Genomic DNA, 20,042 nt, shown 5'->3' on the forward strand with positions numbered 1-20,042 from the left:
TGCGCGTACTGTACGTGCACCGCTGGATTTTTGAAACTCAAGGGGCAACCTTCCGATCTATATCGTGAAGCCAACATGGAAAGGACTAAAACTGCAATTCATCGACTGGCCACTAAAGATTATATACATATAAATAGCGTGAGCTTAGTCAGATAGCGTCAAATAGCGTCTACTTCAAAATGCTAAATGTACGTTAGCAGCCAATGTAAATCGCTTACGATTTAGGACAAATATGATGTTATTTAATGTTAAACTATGTGAGTGGCGCGACAGGGATTTGAGTCACAGCGAACAGACACCGCCAGACGCTGCCGGTGTGCATACATTCATAGAAAATAATATGTTACGTTTTTAGATTCATGGCGCGACGCGGTGCGACACTTCTCGTCTGATGTGCGACCCCCTTTAAAGTTCTGCATAATTAAGGTCCGCTCCCCTTCTCACTCTCATAATGGGAGAGGGAGGGTGTTACTGCGCCGAGTCGAAGTACTCCCAAAAGTGCTATTACGCCATAAAATGTAGTTCCTCTTTTAAATCCGCTTAGAAAAGCGCTACGTTTTATTTTGTACCACCAAACTTGCTCGTATAACTACTCGTCTTAAATAGGAAAAACGTTGATGTGTTTGGTCACTTCTAACTTTATCTCTAAATGGTACCATTGAATGAATGGGGCTAAGCTAAATGCTATCGAAGCGTCGCAGCACGCTCCAGCGCTTACGTGCACGCACACAGATGATAGAGGGATGTATCAACAATTCTTAGTTAAGGTAATAACATATTTTAATATTGAAAATGAGTAGACTATTCCTTTAAGTCACAACCTCGAACTTCGAATTAAAAAATGGGATCGTCGATGCTGCCACGTCACCATGTCACGTCCGGTTGGCTTGCCAAGTGGGGAAAAAAACTCTCAGAGGTGCCTTTAAAAACATCGGTCCAGCGGAACGCGATTTATATTTTAAACACGAGGGATGTATTGCTACAACTCCTTGAAATGCATATCATAATCAGGATTACTAGCTAATGATCTGACTTCGGACAGGGCGCAGCTCTGCACGTACACGAGAGTGAGAGAGGCACAGATGCAGAGGGTTATATTTTAAACAAAAGGGACAGTTTGCCTCAGCTCGCATGAAATGCATAAAACTGAACAAATAGGCCTACGTAAGGATTACTAATTTAGTTTATGTTTAGACTCTGGACATATGTGCGTGCACGTGAGACAGAGAGAAGCGCAGCTGCTTATGACGCGCTGGATTTATTTCACGTGCTAGGAGTCCAAGACGTGCGCATTAAGTCCATGTGCATGCAAGAAGGAATCCTCTCTACAAGCTCTCTCGCGTAAAGGGAAGCCCACAACCCCCCATGTGAGGAAAAGCACGAAATGTGCATGGTAATGTGAAACTATAATAATAATAATAATGGCATAGCATTTTTGTCTTTCAAAAAAAACCCCGAGAATCGAACCGAATCGTGACCGTAAAATCGAAAATGTAATCGAATCGAAGATTTGGAGAATCGTGACACCCTAGCATGGTTTCAGCAACCAATCACTTCAGCTTCACCCACACCCCGCCTCTCTGCCCATTTTCGGCTATCCGCCAGTGATGCGATGCCAAGACAGCAACGGCAGGCTCCACCAATTTATTGGCTTCAAAATAGCTCTTCACAAACCTATGTGTGAAGTCACAAACATTACGTCCCGATTTTTTACAGTCTATGGTGAAACCCTGTGTACATTGTATGTGTAGGTCGCACATGTGCCTACCGGAGAATGTACTATGAAGCCCAGGAGATACATTGTATTTTTTCGCAATGTGCATGCGTTGAACGTCTGTCTACGAATCAAATAAACTAAACTTTGAAGGCTTGTGCCAACGACCATGCGCATACGTTCGCGTACACAAAAAAGCAGACCATACTACGGGCTTTAAGTGTAGCCATAAAAATATATAAATTGATAGATATTTTAGGTAGGGGGTCCCCCACAAATGGTTCATCATATTTGGTAGTCCTTGGCATCGTAAAGTTTGACTTACAACAGTGTGCTGCTGTCTGCTTGTCCAATACTAAATTTAATTATAATACTAAGATTTGTCTTATTGTTTAACTTCAGATCTAAGTTGGGGGAGATTTTTTCAATGATTTACACAAAACCTGTCAAGAACCTGTCTGGGTCCTATTTCTTCCCAAAATTAAAGAAATGAAAGGAGAAATTATATTTTGCTTCAAGAAAATTAAACTTATTTTAGGGCCATCTTCTAATGCAAAATATGTCAGTGAAATGGATGCTTTTGTTAGAAACTCGCTTTGGAACAGTGCCAGTCGTAACACTGTAAACAATAAGCATCATTTTATCAGTTTTATATCTAACACAACCCTAACCCTAATATAACAACAACAACAAGCTCTATACAGCCAGATAACAAACTAATTCATCTATCAAAAATTATCAGCAAAACGTCATTCACAAAATAATCTTTTATAACAACACAATTAAAACTGGACACTTTAATGAATTAAAATGATTGGAAATCAATGTGCATCTATTGTTGCAGTGTTATATCTGTAGCGTTGTGCTGATATCAGCAGACCTGCGCTATAGACAGCAGTAAGAAAGCCCCTGCACTGTATGTGAGAGATGCCACAAACTCCCTTCAATACACAATCCATCTGCACTGATCTGCTTACAGATAACATCACAATAACTCTAATGGCAAAATAACAATTCCTACAAAACACTTTATCTTCCACAACTCTTAATTTGAGTTTGGTGACTCAATCAGAGGACTCATGCCCATTCAAACTTTTTTTTTGAGCCACAAGTAATATTATCAGATTTTGATGTTTGGATCATAGGGTTGTGATCACATGTTGCTTCATTCAGGTGCAGGCACTGAAGACATCATCAGCTTCTGTGTGCAGTCACAGGCTCGCTGCTGCTGCATTTTACTATCTGAGGAATTAAGACGTCTTCAGAACTGATACGTGCACAACAAATTCCAAAACCCAGTACGGTAACATGCAATTAACCCTTGCTGTGTACAAAGCTGATGGTTTAAAAACCATTTCTCAATGTAGATTTCTTCATTCATCATTGTACAATAGCAGAGTTCATGGGGGCACTGAATCACACATGTTCACAAATGAAGTAAAAAATGCATGCCTCTAATAATTTTAAGTTTTTAAAAATGAAATGCTAAAAATTATATGCTTTAAATTAAAATGAAGTGCAGAAACAAACAAAAGGGGTCGATTTTGCAGTTGAACATTAACCAATCACAGACGTGACTTTTTTGTCATTTTCATTGTTTATATACTCTGTGCATTTAAAATTACATTACTTTTTATAACATGGCACAATGGCACAAATGAGCAGTATTAAAAAGTAATTAAACATAAATGCAATTTTTGCCAATATAATACAGGGTTTATGAAGGCAGGGGGGCTCAGAATGTTATACATTTAAGTGGGGGACACCAAGGAAAATACTGGAAACCACTCTTCAATATTGTTGCTTTTAATGTCTGTTTGTGCACACTGAGACCCCTTACAAAAAAACTGGTGCATGACGCCCCTGGATTCAAACCCTGGCAATTATGTACTAGTGCTTTTAGTCTCTCGTCCATGCACTGCCCTGTGCTTCTGTTACAATCCTGTCTAACGAAGACAAAATGGCCATTAAACAATAAGACAAGAAATTAAGTGCCGTGGTTTCCAGCATGCAGGTTGGGACCCAGATTTGGGTTTTAGGTCTGTTAAAGGGACACTCAACTTTTTTTTTTAAATGCTCATTTTCCAGTTATGTATGTATGAGTTAATAATAAAAAATTTACCATTTTGGAATCAATTCAGCTGATCTCTGGGTCTGGCGCTAGCACTTTTAGCATAGCTTAGCATAATCCATTGAATCTGATTAGACCATTAGCATTGAGCTAAAAAATAACCAAAGAGTTTCGATATTTTTCCTATTTAAAATTTGACTCTTCTGTAGGTACATTGTGTACTAAGACTGACAGAAAATTAAAAGTTGTGATTTTCTAGGCAGATATGGCTAGGAACTATACTCTCATTCTGGCATAATAATCAAGGACTTTGCTGCTGTAACATGGCTGCAGGAGGTGCAATGATGTTACACAGCAGCCAAAATAGTCCCCTTGGTTACTTTCAATAGCAAAGGACTATTTTTGAAAATCGAAATTGCAACTTTTAATTTTCTGTCGGTCTTAGTACACAATGTAACTACAGAAGAGTCAAGTTTTAAATAGGAAAAATATCCAAACTCTTTGCTTATTTTAAGGCGCGATGCTTATGGTCTAATCAAATTCAATGGATTGTGCTAAGCTATGCTAAAAGTGCTAGCGCCAGACCCAGAGATCAGCTAAATGGATTCCAAAATGGTAAAAATCAAATGTTTAACTCTACGGGAGCTGAAAAATTATTATATTTTCAAAAAAGTGGAGTGTTTCTTTGAGGAAAACAACAATCCTGAATTTAAAGAATTAAGTGAAACAAGTAATTAATGTTCAACATTATAAAACCAAAATTTAAATTATATTATATTAGGAATAATTTACGATGGAGCGTTGAATTATTTGTAGATAATGCACACCCGAGGTGGTCATGCGGCACGACGCAAAGCGGGTGTGCATTATTTTCCAATAATTTAAAGGACCAGAATCAATTATTCCACTTATACCACGTTTACCACAAACATTGCTCTGGTGGTTATTTTAAGACCATTGACAGGTTAGGTGTGCGGTTTATAGAAAAATAATCAACACCCATGAAACATTTCGAGAACCAATCAGAATAAAGCATTCAACAGGCCCGTGGCATATATTATATTATATTATATAGCTTGCAGAAGCTGTTGGTAGACCGCTTTCAACAGAAGTTTGAGACACACTGTATATTAATGTTGATATTAAACTGTCCTGGTGATGTTTTCAATAGTGTAGCAAAACTAAAGTAAAAAAATCTTAAACTCCCACAATATCCTGCGTGTAGCTCATTTCTGCGACATTGAAGCAGAAGAAACACCCTGTGCTTTATTTGATCTTGAAGCAGAAACACACATATCATGTTGGATGAAACTAAGTACAATATATAACGAACGGAGCACCACATAAAGGTCTCACGTATGCAGATATGCAGCTCTTAAAATGACATTATGCATGTATTTTATTTCCTTATTATCATTCAGGAACATAAAACAAACATAGTATGGTGGTAACACAGCATCTCTGGGCTACTGCTATGAATTGTGAGAAACTGTATTTGAAGTTAAGCACAATTATTCCTCTACATGTAAAGCTCTGATTATTTATTGCAAGACAGGACAGTGAGCCTCTGCTATATAAACATAATATCTTCTTATAGCTTTGGATCAAAGTGTACATGTGTTACTCCTGCCTATTTCCTTTTTTCGTAGCACTAGCATGAATCATTTTTCAACAGAAAATGTGAAAAAGGTTAAATAATGTATACTGGTGAGTTTATAGTACGTTCTCTTTGCAATATACTAGCGTAATGTATTGTCTTCTACTGAGAGTATTTTGTCAAGAGAAACAAATGGTAATTTCTAAAAGGTATTCAATTGCACATGACATTACAACTATTTGCCATGAAGATTAGCATTTAATTACATTGTGTTGTGCAGCAAAATGCATGCAAAGGAGAAAAATATGTGCATTCAATTTACTTTCCTTTCTCTAAATATGCAGCATTAGATGCAAATGTGCATAATGTGTAGTGTAAATATAGCAATACCTACACTTAGAGTCCATTTATGGGCATAAAGGCAACAGATAATTGAAAACAGTTTTTGATATCATCTCAGTACGGCACATACTGTATCAGGGTCAAAAACTTAAGTTCCAAAAATGTTTTCAATTTGTATGATTTTTAAAGACTTCCAAAGACTTAAATATATACACAGTCAAAAAATATAAGATTATATGAATTGAATTTAATAGGCAATAAATTCTTAATTTATCTATTCAGATTTTTTAAGATAATGAAGTGACTATAGTAAAGTCTCTGACATTAAAGAATGTGACAGGGAATGTTAATAAATGCTCGTATGAGATAAAAAAATTATCCTGAAAATCTCCATTCAATGAAAGACACGTCATGCCATTAATGATCAAACGAAATACTTTAAAGATCCCACAACTACTGTACGGTGTATGTGCACATTTATGCCATGAAGAAAAAGTCTACTGTACAGTGCTTTGCCCAAAGGACAACTTTTGCTATACCACAGGCTGTTGCAGATAGTAAAGGACTCGATTAATGTCCTTTTTTACAAACAGGTCCAGTGTTTATTCTCTGCATTACTTGGCTTGCTCCTGAATTAGACAAGTCCCAATAAATTACACTGGCTAATTAGCATTCCAGTAGACAACTGACTATTGTGTTTAGTCCCACAATGAATATAGTTTAGTGTCACACTTATTTAATCTAAATTTTAAAAATAAATCTCCCACATGTATGTCCCCACCCAGTTACTGCACTGAGAAACTGAGCAGAAACACACATAACAGGTGATGGTAGAGAATTATCTAAACAACAACTTACAATGAACATGATTGTTCAAAAACACAATCTTGCAATTGTTATATTTCTGCTCAAACTTAATGCTGATCAAATAAAAGCAACCAAAAGTTTGCAATTCGATGCAAGTTGCAGGCAACAAAGAATGACACATTGACGGACATGGGAATTAATAAAGACACCTACTTGAGCCAAGAAAACAGTCCGTAAACCTTCGGAAACAGCTTGTTGAAGGCGGACCATCTTCCATGTCTGACCGAAAGCGAGTAATGATAACTCTTGACGCGATGTGCCTCTGGTTTAATGTAGTCCTGCTGCTATAAACGAAATGATCCGATTCAAACGCCGGATGACATCAAAGCGCGTCAGACAACGCCGTGTAGTTACGCGCACGGTCCAGTACTGCAGACGCGCCCAGTCCTCTCCCACAGTATAATGTTATAAAAGAAGCAATGGGATTAAGGGAGCTCGACTTGAGTCGAGCCGGAGAACGGCACTGATTGCGGCGGCGTGTGCGCGTCTCCTCCCCGGCTGCGCGCACTCTGGCGCAGCTGCTCGTCTCCGGACTGCTGTATCGTGTTTGTCTCACATCAGTGTTTTCCCACTGCTCGGGGGGGCTTGGGGGCGTCGTTTCTCAGGGTTGTACATCCTCTTATTTTATAGTGTCGAGGCAGGACGTTGGGGAATTAATTTGAAAGCAGTTCGTGTAATTTGAAAGACAGATGAGTGTTTTATAAGCGCTGCCATTAGACGCCATTCACTGCTAAACAAACAAACATGCTGGTTTGTGCGCGCTCTGGAATCTTTCTGACAACAGATTTTTCACAGATTGTTTTAACATACAGTGTGTTCATAAAATCGGCTGTCATCGAAAACAAACGACCGTAATCTTATAAACGAATGGCAGAAGTGAAGAAATCATGCAAGCGTGCGCTGCTGTGGGCTGAAGTGCTCTGACGTCAGCGCGCGTCAGTTACTGTGTGTGAAACAGATCGAGTGCGCGCTTGTGTGTGTGTGTGTGCGCTCAGTTTTTCGCTTTGGCACAGCGTACTAATGAAAAACTACTGCTGCAGAAAAGACGACGAAATCATAATCTATATGAAAATAAAATACAAAATTACAGCTGCCCATGTTATATTTCTCTACAAACCTTTGTGTGTAATTTCAGAATTGGTGATCATTAAAAAAATGAAAAAATATATTCTCTATCTGGGTTTTCTAAGGAACATAAGTGCACCTATTTTGATTCTTAAAAGCACAACACCAACACATTTTTAATGATTGTTTATGTGATTTTAGGGGATAGTGTGTGATTCGTATGCTTAATTTAATTTTATTTCATTTTTAAAATTAACCCAATCAAAGCGATCTGCAACTCCATCACAGGTTACCAGAATAAATAGCTTATATTTCTAAAAAATTGAAGTATTTTAATGTAATGTGTTGTTGTTTGAAAACCATTACCACTGCACTGTTATAAACTTTAAATGCCTCAGCCTGTAGAAAAAAACTTTAATGTGTAAAAGTTTTGCAAAATACTACATGGTAATAAAATTGCAAGATCATGCAAAAGCATAATAGAAAAATCACTTTTAACAGGTTGTTCATGTAGACCATTTTAAGTTAATAATGCTCATTTTGCAAAGTTTCAGTTTGTTATTGCAGCATGACATACAGTAGAGACGTTCTGTGTCATTATTACAGGAGTTGGGTTTCTGTTCCAGTTCTTTTACCCTGAGGTTTATTTAAAGGATTTCCTGTATCATTTTGACGTCCCATTGACGTCTGTTGGGCCCCACACTTTCCAAAACTAAAGAAATATTTCTTCATGTGTTGACTGAGCATTCAGACTTGAGTTGGTGGATAAAATAAGAGCTTGCAAAATGTTTCTTTATTTGGTAAGAACTGCACATGGTACGCAATATACTTTTTAAGGCAGACTTGCAATATATATTTAAAAAAAATAATTAGTTTACCAAAAATGTACTACCATATAAAGCTTGACTCCTGTTTTAATCACTAGCACAATATTGCATTAAGGTTGGTATATCAGTGTCAGTATATTGAAGCAGTTTTGTCATAAGTTTCATAACTCCAATTGAGCCGGCAATGACTCTGCAAGAACTGATTTTCACTTTGATATTAGGATACAGTAACATACTCATGTTTCCAATCACATATTACTCTTTGATTATATATAGGCTATGATATATATTTTTAATTTTCCTGAACATATGCAGAGGTTTAGATAATAAATATAATATATAAATAATTTGGAAAATAATTTTTTTTCTAGGTATTATTTTCTCTCGTCTTCTTCCAAGATAATGTTTTAAACAGTATACTACACTGCTGTCTGATGACCTTATCCTGTTGCATACTTAGTGTTATCTTCTCAGAAATAAACATCCATTGTGGTATACTACATGTGGTAAATACTAAGTCTGAAGCTGCATATGCATATGTAATATATACTATAGTAAATTTTAGTAGTATACGCTTTTCCATACCTTCAATATGGTTTAACACAGCATTTTAATTTTGAGATAGCAAAAAAGGGTGAACCCTAACTACCTCAAATACACTCACCATAGTACCATATATACATTCACCCCACCTGGCATGATTCTAACCCTAAATAAATTGAACATTATTACAATTTGCTCATTTAATCCATTATAATGTTGTTGTTTTTTTAATGAAAATATTAAGTGTTTTCTAGGTGTTTCATCCTACTTGCCTAATTTAATTTGGGACTACATGAATTATTTGTGTTGGATTAAATCAATATTGCTAAAACTGGGCAGTTCCCAGCATGCTTTGCATGAGACTGATAATGAGATTAAATATCAAATAAAGCGTTATTCAAATTAAGATAACAAAAGAGGGGGACATATTAATGTTTATTGTTGTTTTATTTGTATTGAAAGATTTTTTGTTTTGTGGGTTTTTAAATGGTTACCATTGTGCAGACGAGTAGAGCCTCATTACATTGTGCATTACATTGTAAATGCCTTCATTAGAAAGAATTTACTTTGGAAGTGTTTGCCATAATCAGCATCTGTTTCAATATATAATTGCGTGCAACCACTTCAATTAATATTTGTTTCATATGATTTGCACATACAGTACACTACATAATTTACTGTAAATTTGCAGTACAGTTTTTGTTGCATTGTTTGTATATTTTTATACTTGTAAATTATATGTTCTTTCAATGTAGTTTATTTTATTCTTATTTTATATTCTCATTTTTAACGGCATTGGTGTGGAAAGAAAAGCAAGAATTTCATTGTGCAGGAAACTTTTGTGAGAGTTTACATGCTTGCTTCAGACATCATCATAGCATTTTACAGTGTGCGGTGGAAAAAAGTGCAAATCAGATCTTTTCAGCCCATTGAGATATGTGTTCAAATCCATTTCCTTTCGGACCTACCTTCAAGCAGAGCTCCTGTGCAGAACTTCTCTGATTCACAACCTCATCTCTTTCATCGCAAAACCACACTGTAAATAGCCTTGTATATCCTGGCAGAGTGAATTATAGGGTAATAACCATATGAGGAAACCTGCCCTGCAACACAGTAAGACGCCACATCAGAAGAGACCAGCGGTGACGTGTGTGGGGAGCTCAGCACTGATGAATGCTGATCCATTAAGAAAATGTAAATGTCACTCAGGACTTTGTGGATAAGAGTCATTTTACAGCAACTACCTCTTTTCCCATTTCTAACCACCCGGTGTTTAGAGGCTAGAGGGAATATTCACAGACCAAACTGCGGTTCTTATGTCATGCGGTTTTTAGGGTTTTCCTAAGCTCTGTATGTTCAAGTGCTATTACTCGTAACATCTGCAAGCTTACAGCTCCTGGTAATGAAGATTTGTTTGTGTTTGACTTTTTTTATCTGGAAAACAAAATAATTTTGTATCACATGAAGTATTTGGAAAAAGACTTGAAGCTCACATCTGCTAATTTTTCAGACATCAATAATATTACAGATCTGCAGCTGTACATCAGTGGATATGTTTGCAAAGAATTGGTTTGCATTTTGTTTATTTATTTCACTTTCAAATATTCAGAGCCAATAACCTTAATTTTACATTATAACTGTAAACCACTGCTAGTCGGATGCAGGTGGTATTAGAGAAGTTGCTTCATATTCTGAGATAATTACATCAGACAAAAAAGTTAGACATGCATATGTTCTCAAGAGGAGTCATCAGTATTTTCCCAGAAGAAGAACAAATACTTAAAATAATACTTTTTTGGCTGCCAAACTTAAAGCTAACACGCATGCTAAAAGCTATACAATTTTTGATTTAATGGGGTCTTAAAAAGACACAAGGAAGACAGCTTTTTGTCTAGACAGTACTACGTGCTGTTTGTAAGTTTAGACTTGCCCTGCATGTTTGCACCTGCATTATACAAGCAGATGGTTCTTAGTTATTATGCACAGATATAATGCACTTTTATTACCAAATTAAAATATCCTCATTAACAAACTCTTAAGGCCTAAACAAGTCCTTATCAAGGGAGTCATACATTTAAAGGAATATATTTTGACACTCACATATCCATTGCTTTAATATCACTGTAGTAAAAAAAATATTAAAAAAAATATATATATATATTCTTAGACGTGTCCCAGACCGGTCTCTTCGGCGAGTCGGTGGAGTCCTTCGCCCAGCAGTTCGCCGCCACCCAGAAGCAGACGGAAGCGATCGCTCAGATCATGCCCCGGCGCAAGCGGGCAGCATCTCGCCCTCCAGCGCCGGCTGCTCCTCGCCGAGGGCGCCCTGTGGCGGCTGCCTCCGTCCCCCCCGCTAGGACGTCATCCAGGCCACGGAGGGGGAACAGCCGTCGACAGCCCGCCCCGACCACCCCACCCGCTTCCCGTGGCAAACGGAAATCGAAGCGTTCCTGAGACAGGCGACCTGGAGTTGGTGGGGATCACTCCTCGGGAGACGGTGAAGGCACCACTCCCTCCCCCAGAGGAGGGCTGGATAGAAAATCCTTGGTTTCGTTCTATTTCCGTTCCGCCGGCTTTTCAGCCGGTACCCACAAAACCACCACCTCTTCCTTCTCCAGGTCTCCTGAGGATCGAGAGAGCCATGAGCGGGCATTCACAGGCTCATCCTCCCTCTCCTCTATCGCCAGTGGGTGGTTTGAGGAGTCCAAGCTCTCCCCTGAGGAGACCGGACCACCAGCACCCTCACTGGAGTCTGCGCTCTCCGCAGAGGAGACCAGATGACCATCACCCTCAGCGAGCTCAGGTCAGTGTCACACACACACATACTGTAGATGTTCGTGCTGTCCCACCTGTCTCGCTTCGCTGCCCCACTGCGGGTAACATCAGTAGTGCCGTTAATTCCCTTTGTGTGGTCCCTGGGGGCTTGGCTTCAGCTTCCCAGCCCATCTCGTTGGGTTTTACGCACAGTCCACCTCGGTTACGAAATACAATTCAACCGGCACACACCCAAATTCTTGGGCATTCATTTCACCATGGTGAAAGCGTCTGATGCACATGTACTGCGTGCAGAAGTCGAAGTCCTGCTGGCGAAGGACGCGATCGAGCCGGTCCCTTCAACCGAGATGAGGTCAGGCTTTTACAGCCTGTATTTCATAGTACCCAAAAAAGGCGGTGGGTTACGACCGATCTTGGATTTGCGCGTACTGAACAAATCTCTTCAGAAGAGATCTTTCAGGATGTTAACACCGAAGCAAATATTCAATTCAATTCGCCCCCAAGATTGGTTTGCAGCAATAGACCTGAAAGACGCGTACTTTCATGTGTCCATTCTCCCTCGTAACAGACCATTTCTCCGCTTTGCGTTCGAGGGGCGGGCATATCAGTACAAAGTTTTACCATTCGGGCTGTCTCTCTCTCCCGTGTGTTCACGAAAGTAGTGGAGGCGGCGTTAAAGCCCCTGAGAGAGAGCGGTGTTCGCATATTGGCTTACCTCGACGATTGGCTTATAATAGCACATTCTGGCCGGTGTGTCCATGAGACAGGTCTCCCGGCATGCTGTTGTTCAAACAGATGTGTCCGACACGGGCTGGGGAGCCACGTACAACGGGCTTGCAGCTTCAGGGGTGTGGACAGCACCCCAGCTGCACTGGCATATCAATTTCCAGAGTTAATGCTCCTCTCGACAGCCCCTCCCTGGCGGATTCCCCTGAGGAAGGACCTACTTTCTCAAGGAGAGGGCACATTATGCCACCCGCGCCCCGACCTGTGGGATCTCCATGTATGGTCGTTGAGCGCACGCAAGGTTTAGGTGATTTATCGCAAGCGGTATCTAACACCATCGCCGCGGCACGAGCGTCGTCCACAAGACGGGCTTACGCGCTTAAATGGAACCTTTTCGTCACCTGGTGCTCTTCGCAACGCGAGGACCCCCGAGAATGCCCCATTAATATCGTGCTTTCATATCTTCTACACCGTTTGGAGCGTAGGCTGTCACCCTCCACCATTAAAGTTGATATCGCCGCTATATCTGCTCATCACTCGCTTATCAACGGCAGATCAGTCGACCAGCACGACTTAGTTATTAGGTTTCCCTCTATTCCTCCCTGGGACCTGTCCATGGTGCTGAAAGCCCAGCAGGGACCCCCGTTCCAGCCTTTGCAGTCTGTGAGTCTTAAGTTTTGATCAATGAAAACTCTGACCCTGCTAGCATTGGCCTCCGTGAAGATATTAGGGGACCTACATGCATTCTCCGTTGAGGATTCGTGCGTTCAGTTTGGTCCTGCTGTCTCAGGCGTAACACTCAGACCCAGGCCAGGCTACGTGTCCAAAGTTCCCACCACTCCCTTCAGAGATCAGGTGGTGAGCTTGCAAGCGCTGCCCCCGGAGGAGGCAGACCCAACCATGGCTTTATTGTGCCCCGTACGCGCACTGCCACTCTACGTGGATCGCACACAAAGCCTCAGGACCTCAGACCAGCTCTTTGTCTGTTATGGTGGTCAGCAGAAAGGGAAAGCTGTCACTAAGCAGAGGATGTCTTATTGGATAGTTGATACTATCGCCCTGGCTTATAATCTGCAGGGTATGTTGCAGCACGAAATGTTGCCTCATCTTGGGCTCTCGCTCGTGGTTCCTCGCTAACAGACATCTGCAGAGCTGGCTGGTTGGGCGACACCTAATACGTTCATTAGATAAAGAAGCTAATTTCCATATTTGCACCTGCTGCTTATATACGCACCTGGCGGGGCGGCGCCAGCATTATGCAAATATCTTAATGCCAAGTTCATTGGCGTTTTAGTAGTTATCGAAGCAGATTGGTCCCTCTAAGCGAGTTCCCAATTCGTCGGTCACGACGTGACGTCTCCGTTCCCTCCTTCAGGGAATGAGGGTTACATCCGTAACTGAGACGTTTTTAGGCTTTCACACGTCACACATTGCCTTTCGTCTATTCCACTAAATTCAGAAGGCAATACTTAAAGAAACACCTGATTTGTAGAGAAACTGTATTGTTTAGCTCTAAACCTTAATTTATTCTCTGACCAAAGGTTGTGCTCAATATAAATATGTACTGTACAATGCAGAAATCCATAATGATAAATAAACATAGATAATAAAAAACAAATAATAATATTAATCTACACTATAATACAAGATGCGGAAGGCATTGCGCAGTGGGATGAGTCCTAACTAAATATGGAGAAGAATATATCATGATGCACAAATATAAAAAAATTAGTCATTGAACAATAATGAACAATATTATTAAAAATATTAGTGCACATCTAAACAGGCTAAACAAGCTTCTGCTACAATTACGAGTCGTTCTACAGGTGACATATCAGCACTTGACAAACGGATAGTAAGTAGCACTTAAAACCCAGCTGCGAGCGATCGTTTTACGTGCATTTTTGGGAAACGCACGTAAATGAACAACAAATGTTTGTTAAGTAGCTTGTAGTAAGCGCTCTTAAGTGCTAAGTTCAATCATTATTGGGAAACAGCCCTGATGAAATGCAAACACTGATCACCATAATGGTGGTTTGTTGAAATTGAAACTCAATTGTGCTGTCAAGCTACATTTTTTTTACAGTGTACTTGCACCAAATAAATTCTAAAAAATTCTGCAGTGCAATGCATTCTGGGTACTATTTTTTCAGCTATGCACTGATTCAAATAAAATGTCTGCATACGGCTGTACTGCACAGTATGCATTGATGCCTGCTGTTGTGAAACAGTATGCAATGATAAACATTACAAAACATTAGTTTTGCTGTCACATGGTTACGCATTACATGTTTCATTTAGGAACTGCCATCCAGTCATTATTTCGGAAATAACATGCACTCTGCATGCTTACTATAATTTAGCACAAAAGTTCACTTTGAGTCATCCACAAATTAGTCAGAAAAGATGTGTCTGGTATTACTTCTGTATCCATCATCACAGTGTAAATAAAGGGACAGGTTGATTATTTCTGTAGTATACAGTACATTTTCCATAAGTGCACAGTATGCATGTATGGTATGTCATTTTTAAAACTGCCAATATTAATCTTAATTTATCTAAGTTTTATTTCAAAAGCGCTTTTCACTATTTTGCACTTGTTGCAGATCAGCTAAAGAAAACACAAGGGCCTATTAGTACATGCAGTTGAGACAAAATACAATAAACAATATAGAGGAAAAATTATAGAAAACACGTAGAATAGAAAATATACAGAATACATAATATTAGGGAATGCAGGATATCATAAATAATGTACCAGTCATAAAATACATGTCATTATCTAAAGGCATGCACATTTAGTCAATAAGCATGAAACGACAAGTATCAAATTAAATTAGACATGTGAATCCAGCTAACATGAAAATGGGCCAAAAACGAAAGAGAAAATGATATAAAAACAGGCAAACTAATAAGCATGAAGAATTTGCAATAATACTATAAAGTCTACATTAGCATTTCTAAAAGTTAAATGACTATAAGATGTGGTCAGACAATTAAGGCAATATTAACTAAGTATAAAACCCTAACGTATAACCTAGTCTCAGCAGTCTTCCAGTGAGTAAGCCAAAGCTGAAAGTGGCATAAAACTGGAAGAAACCAGACTCAACAATCGGAAGAGACAGTTCTTCTCTGAAACATTAACATAACACTGCTGCTTGTGTGTCTGGTCATTCAAACAAACAGAGGAACGATGTTTACACTTGATGGTAGAAAAAGCATACAAATTGCACACTTATAGTTGCATATTAAGCTGGAGAAATAGACAAGTTTGTCATTTGCCATACTTAAAGGTGCATTTTGTGAAAAGTTTATGCAATAAAATGAACAAGAATTATGCATTGCAAATACACTCCTGATTTTGTGATCTCTAATCATGAGCGTTGCACAAACCCATCCAAGAGGTTGAGGTATCACTTATAAATGAGCTCTACACACACAAAAAATATCTATAACCAATATAATGTCCTTTCAAACCCTAATGTGATAGTGATGATGTCATCTTTTGCACAGCCATCTTACAAATACAGATACTTTGTTACATTGTCTTACATTTGTTAAGAAAAATGAATCCAATAAAATTCAAACTTAAACTGTACTAAATAATAATAATATAAATTTTTATCCCTTAACAAAAATATCTGTATTATTCTGTATATCACTTAAATACAGAACATGGCTTACTTAATAAAAACTGTGCAGCTTTTTTTATGAAATCTGTAAACACAGTAAATACACTAAAATTCTTTATTGCTTGTTTGTTGCTTCTCAAATAAATGATGAAATGCATCGCAAAATGATTTAAAAATGAACACACAAGTGGCTCTGATGCGTGGAGCACTGTGGAGATCTGCAAAGCTTTTGGGTATTATGCTTTGTCATAGCAGATACTCTTTCATAAATTTACATTAGAATTTGTTGATATACAATGTGGTAGCTATCACTTATTTTATAACAAAAATCGGAAGTTTACATTTGAATTGAAAACTGGAGTGTTGTCTTTTATACATAATTTAAACTCATTAATCAGGGGCAGAAAGCTATAAAAGGCACAGCTAAACAGACCTCATGCGTCACAGACCAAATAAAACTGGGCGCGCCGTATCTTTGATGCTCTGGATCTAACAAAGTGTAATAGACTTGTCATTTTTGTTTTAGTTAGGAAAAACTGTGCCAGGCACGACAGCCAGTTTGAGCAGGAATATTAGATTAACACATTGCCCAGCGTTCAGTAGTGCAGAGACGACAGCAATGTTTTCAATAGCCTAATGTACTAGTCTTACTATCCGTGCTGTATGCCACAATACAATGTGCTCCTCTTGACTTTATATTTCCGGGATGACAAATAAGCCGAAAAATAACTGCAGCCTTGATTTTTCAAACTCTTTTTTGACAAAAGAAAATGAAAATGGCCTTATTTATTTAAAATTCACATACGTATAACATTGACATAGCATACTATTTTTTTTAAATAGTATACTGTAAAAATAGTATGCAGGATTAGATGTATACACTGCATAGTATAATAAGTTAGTGTTTAATTTGAAATAAAGTCAACATGATTTTTGAATATAAAGAACACTGCAGTGAAACATCTGTGAGACTGACACTCATACAGGAGCTACCAGAAGCTCTGTGTAACAAAAATTAAATCATAAACCGACATTTTTATGCTGCTGTGTAATTGTAGCTTTGTAAGGATTTTCTTGCGTCCACCTTCCCAAGTCTTTAACACACACACATGTGTACACATGCTTTAAACCCATAAACACCCCATGTACATTTCTAAAACCTTCCAATATTAACCGGCGTGGAAGGTTACAGGCTTTCACTTTAAACACACACACACACACATTCTCTCTTTCTAAACGTCTGCTGTGACAATCCACAGGACAGCCGGGCCATTGACGTCAGAGACAGGGCTATGAAAAAAAATGGGTCCCTGGAGGCTCGAGGGAACTTATGCTCATCTTCACAGCCTGTAACTATTTCAACAATGATAATAAGAAGTAAGTGTTTAGCCGCTATATACACGGCATCTAATACCCCCCAGAATGCATCCAGATATTAATGGTTTTTATATGATTTAGTTTCTAAAACCATAATCTTCACCTGATGGTTTTGTCTTTTAAAAATTCACCACAGTAACCTTTTCAATTTCTTTTGTTGAGATTATGACTAAAACAGATAAATGCAGTTTTTTAAAGGAGTTTGGTAGGTATGTAAATCTGAATCGATTTAATCTCAGCTGATCTTTGGTTAAACGAGAGGCACTGACGTACGGCTGATGCATATTGAGATTAGAGTGACGTCAGGGCAGCTTTACAGCGATGCTTGAGCATTGCCATAAAGAGAGCATGAGCGGATGGTACCATATCAGGAGAGCCTGGGGGAGAAACTGCATTTATCTCTGTTGGCCCACCATCATTAAACTGATGCAGGACAAGACTACATTCAGCATTCATGCACAATGAAGTCTTTTATTTATATAGTTTAAATGCGGTTTATATGTGAATATTAGTAAAATTTCAAAGTAAAATGGAGATGGCTTATTTTGACTTCTGGCAATAAGCAACCACGTGGCAACAATCTAGAACAGCTCAGCAAATGCACAGCAACATGATAGAAACTAACCAGAACAGCCTAGCAACAGCATCGCAACATGTAAAAACCTGCAGAACACCTTAGCAACTGCATGGTAAGACCCTGAGGTGTGTTTCCCAAAAGCATAGTTTGGTCGCATGTTCCGCCGTTACAGCATAATTTAGCGATTCGGGTGTTTCCTGAAACCATCATTCGCTAACTGCATCGCAAACTTGTGTGGTTTTAACTACATCTCTCCAGCTCTTTTTAGAAGTATAGTTCCTTGTTATTATGACTGACATGTGACTTAGATTGATCATGCTTTTGAACAAAATAAGCAAGCAATATGCAGTGTATTTTTTATTCATCATTCTAAATACATTCACTGAGAACAGAATCCCTGATGTAACGCGAAAAGTTGTCCATGAAAAATAAGAGGATGACCTTATCTTGCTTTTGAATGCTGATGAAGGATGATTGAGACACGGGGCATCAGCTTGAAATATTAGTCGTTTCTCAATATGCGTTCTTGTCTGTACTTGCGTTCTTGTGGACTTGTGAAACGTCATCAGTCGCGGCCCAAGTACTGTTCCAATTCAAAGTTCGCATCAAGCCCAAGTTCACATAAAATCCCCGGATGTGTTCTTGATCCGCCTATTTTATCGAGGATGCATCAGAGGAGACTTGTGTGGACTTATGATAGCGAAGTTTCCCATAATGCATTTCGCGTCAGGAGTTCGTTCTTCCGAGTCTGAACTTGCAAGTTCGAACTACGAAGGACACAAGTCCGAGTTTGGCGTACTTGGTATTGAGAAACGGCTATTGTCTCACTTTAGTCTATGATCTTACAATTTCTGACATCACCTCGGACAGACAACTGTCTTGTTGCAGTTTTAATTTTGTTCTGGAGATTGAACTTCCGCTCTTCCACCACATTGGAGTGTTAAACTTCAGCAGCACTGTGCAAATCTATCAGTTTATGACATTAAATTATTATCGCTTACTACTGTAATTCACAGAACTTCACGTAGATCAGTCCGCCTAGAGCTGCATTTAGGTCAAATACGCATTTGCCACCAACTGGACAGGGCTGGGAATTACATTTACAAGTAAGTGTAATCTGTCAAAATGGCTTTCAGAGTTTTCCATCACTGCTTAAAATATTCTGTCAAAAGCCCTATTCGCACGAGATTAGTATTATCTGGGGACCTAGTGTGTTTTACAAATTATCCCCCTACATCTAAGTTTTGTGTGGCCTATTTACATGGATAAGGAAGGCCTGTGATTTTACTTAAATATACTGACTGTTGTAATATGCGTATGAGTTGCAAATGTAACTCAGTTAACTGAAATAAACCAGGCTTGATGACATATGCGACCTCCGGAGGCTGCAGCCTTCGGATTGAGAAATGGACGTTCTAATTGGTCACTCAACGCTGCAAAAAACAAACTGCGCTACCAGTAAACCATCAGAACACGTTTTCAGCATGGCTGGAAACATTATAACCCCAAAAAGGTTCCTAACTTCTTGTTTCACAGATGGAAGAGCTACAATAAACACGCAAATAGGTGCCGATGCCATGGGTGCTCGAGCCGAGCCCCGGTGGCCAAGCACATATGCACAGTTGCTTCACATTTGCTTCACATGTCGCGTCTAAAACTACACGGAAACCGTGACAGGGCAGCTTTCCCCATCTTCAAAGCACGTGAGCGCTCCAGAGCGTCTTTCGTTGCTAAGTAACCTAAGCATTGCTTGATGCTGTGCACCCACCGGCAGAGAAATAATTTGGCGCCTTCGAACATGCACATTGGTTAAGAGCTGTATATCTGATTCTCATTAACATTTTTATATTTCAAAATATATGTATGCCTTATACAGGTTATAAGACCTACAGCGGGGAAAATAAGTATTTGACACATCAGCATTTTAAT

At 39.0% G+C, this 20,042-nt stretch overlaps 1 protein-coding gene across 3 annotated transcripts in view; it reads right to left on the reverse strand.

The window, feature by feature from the left end:
- pde10a (phosphodiesterase 10A) overlaps positions 1–20,042 on the reverse strand; it is a 137,379-nt gene that overhangs the window by 74,078 nt on the left and 43,259 nt on the right. Inside the window, exon 1 of one of the 3 annotated variants that reach the window (XM_073872961.1) lies at positions 6,745–7,418. The exons of the other annotated variants lie outside the window; for them this stretch is intronic. Within the exon in view, the coding sequence (XP_073729062.1) occupies positions 6,745–6,808 (64 nt within the window). The 5' untranslated portion in view covers positions 6,809–7,418. Of the gene's footprint in view, positions 1–6,744; positions 7,419–20,042 lie in introns of those variants that run through there. 3 annotated transcript variants of the gene reach the window in all.

This window comes from Misgurnus anguillicaudatus, chromosome 11 (assembly GCF_027580225.2).
Source record: "Misgurnus anguillicaudatus chromosome 11, ASM2758022v2, whole genome shotgun sequence".
Classification (NCBI taxonomy): Eukaryota; Metazoa; Chordata; class Actinopteri; order Cypriniformes; family Cobitidae; genus Misgurnus; species Misgurnus anguillicaudatus.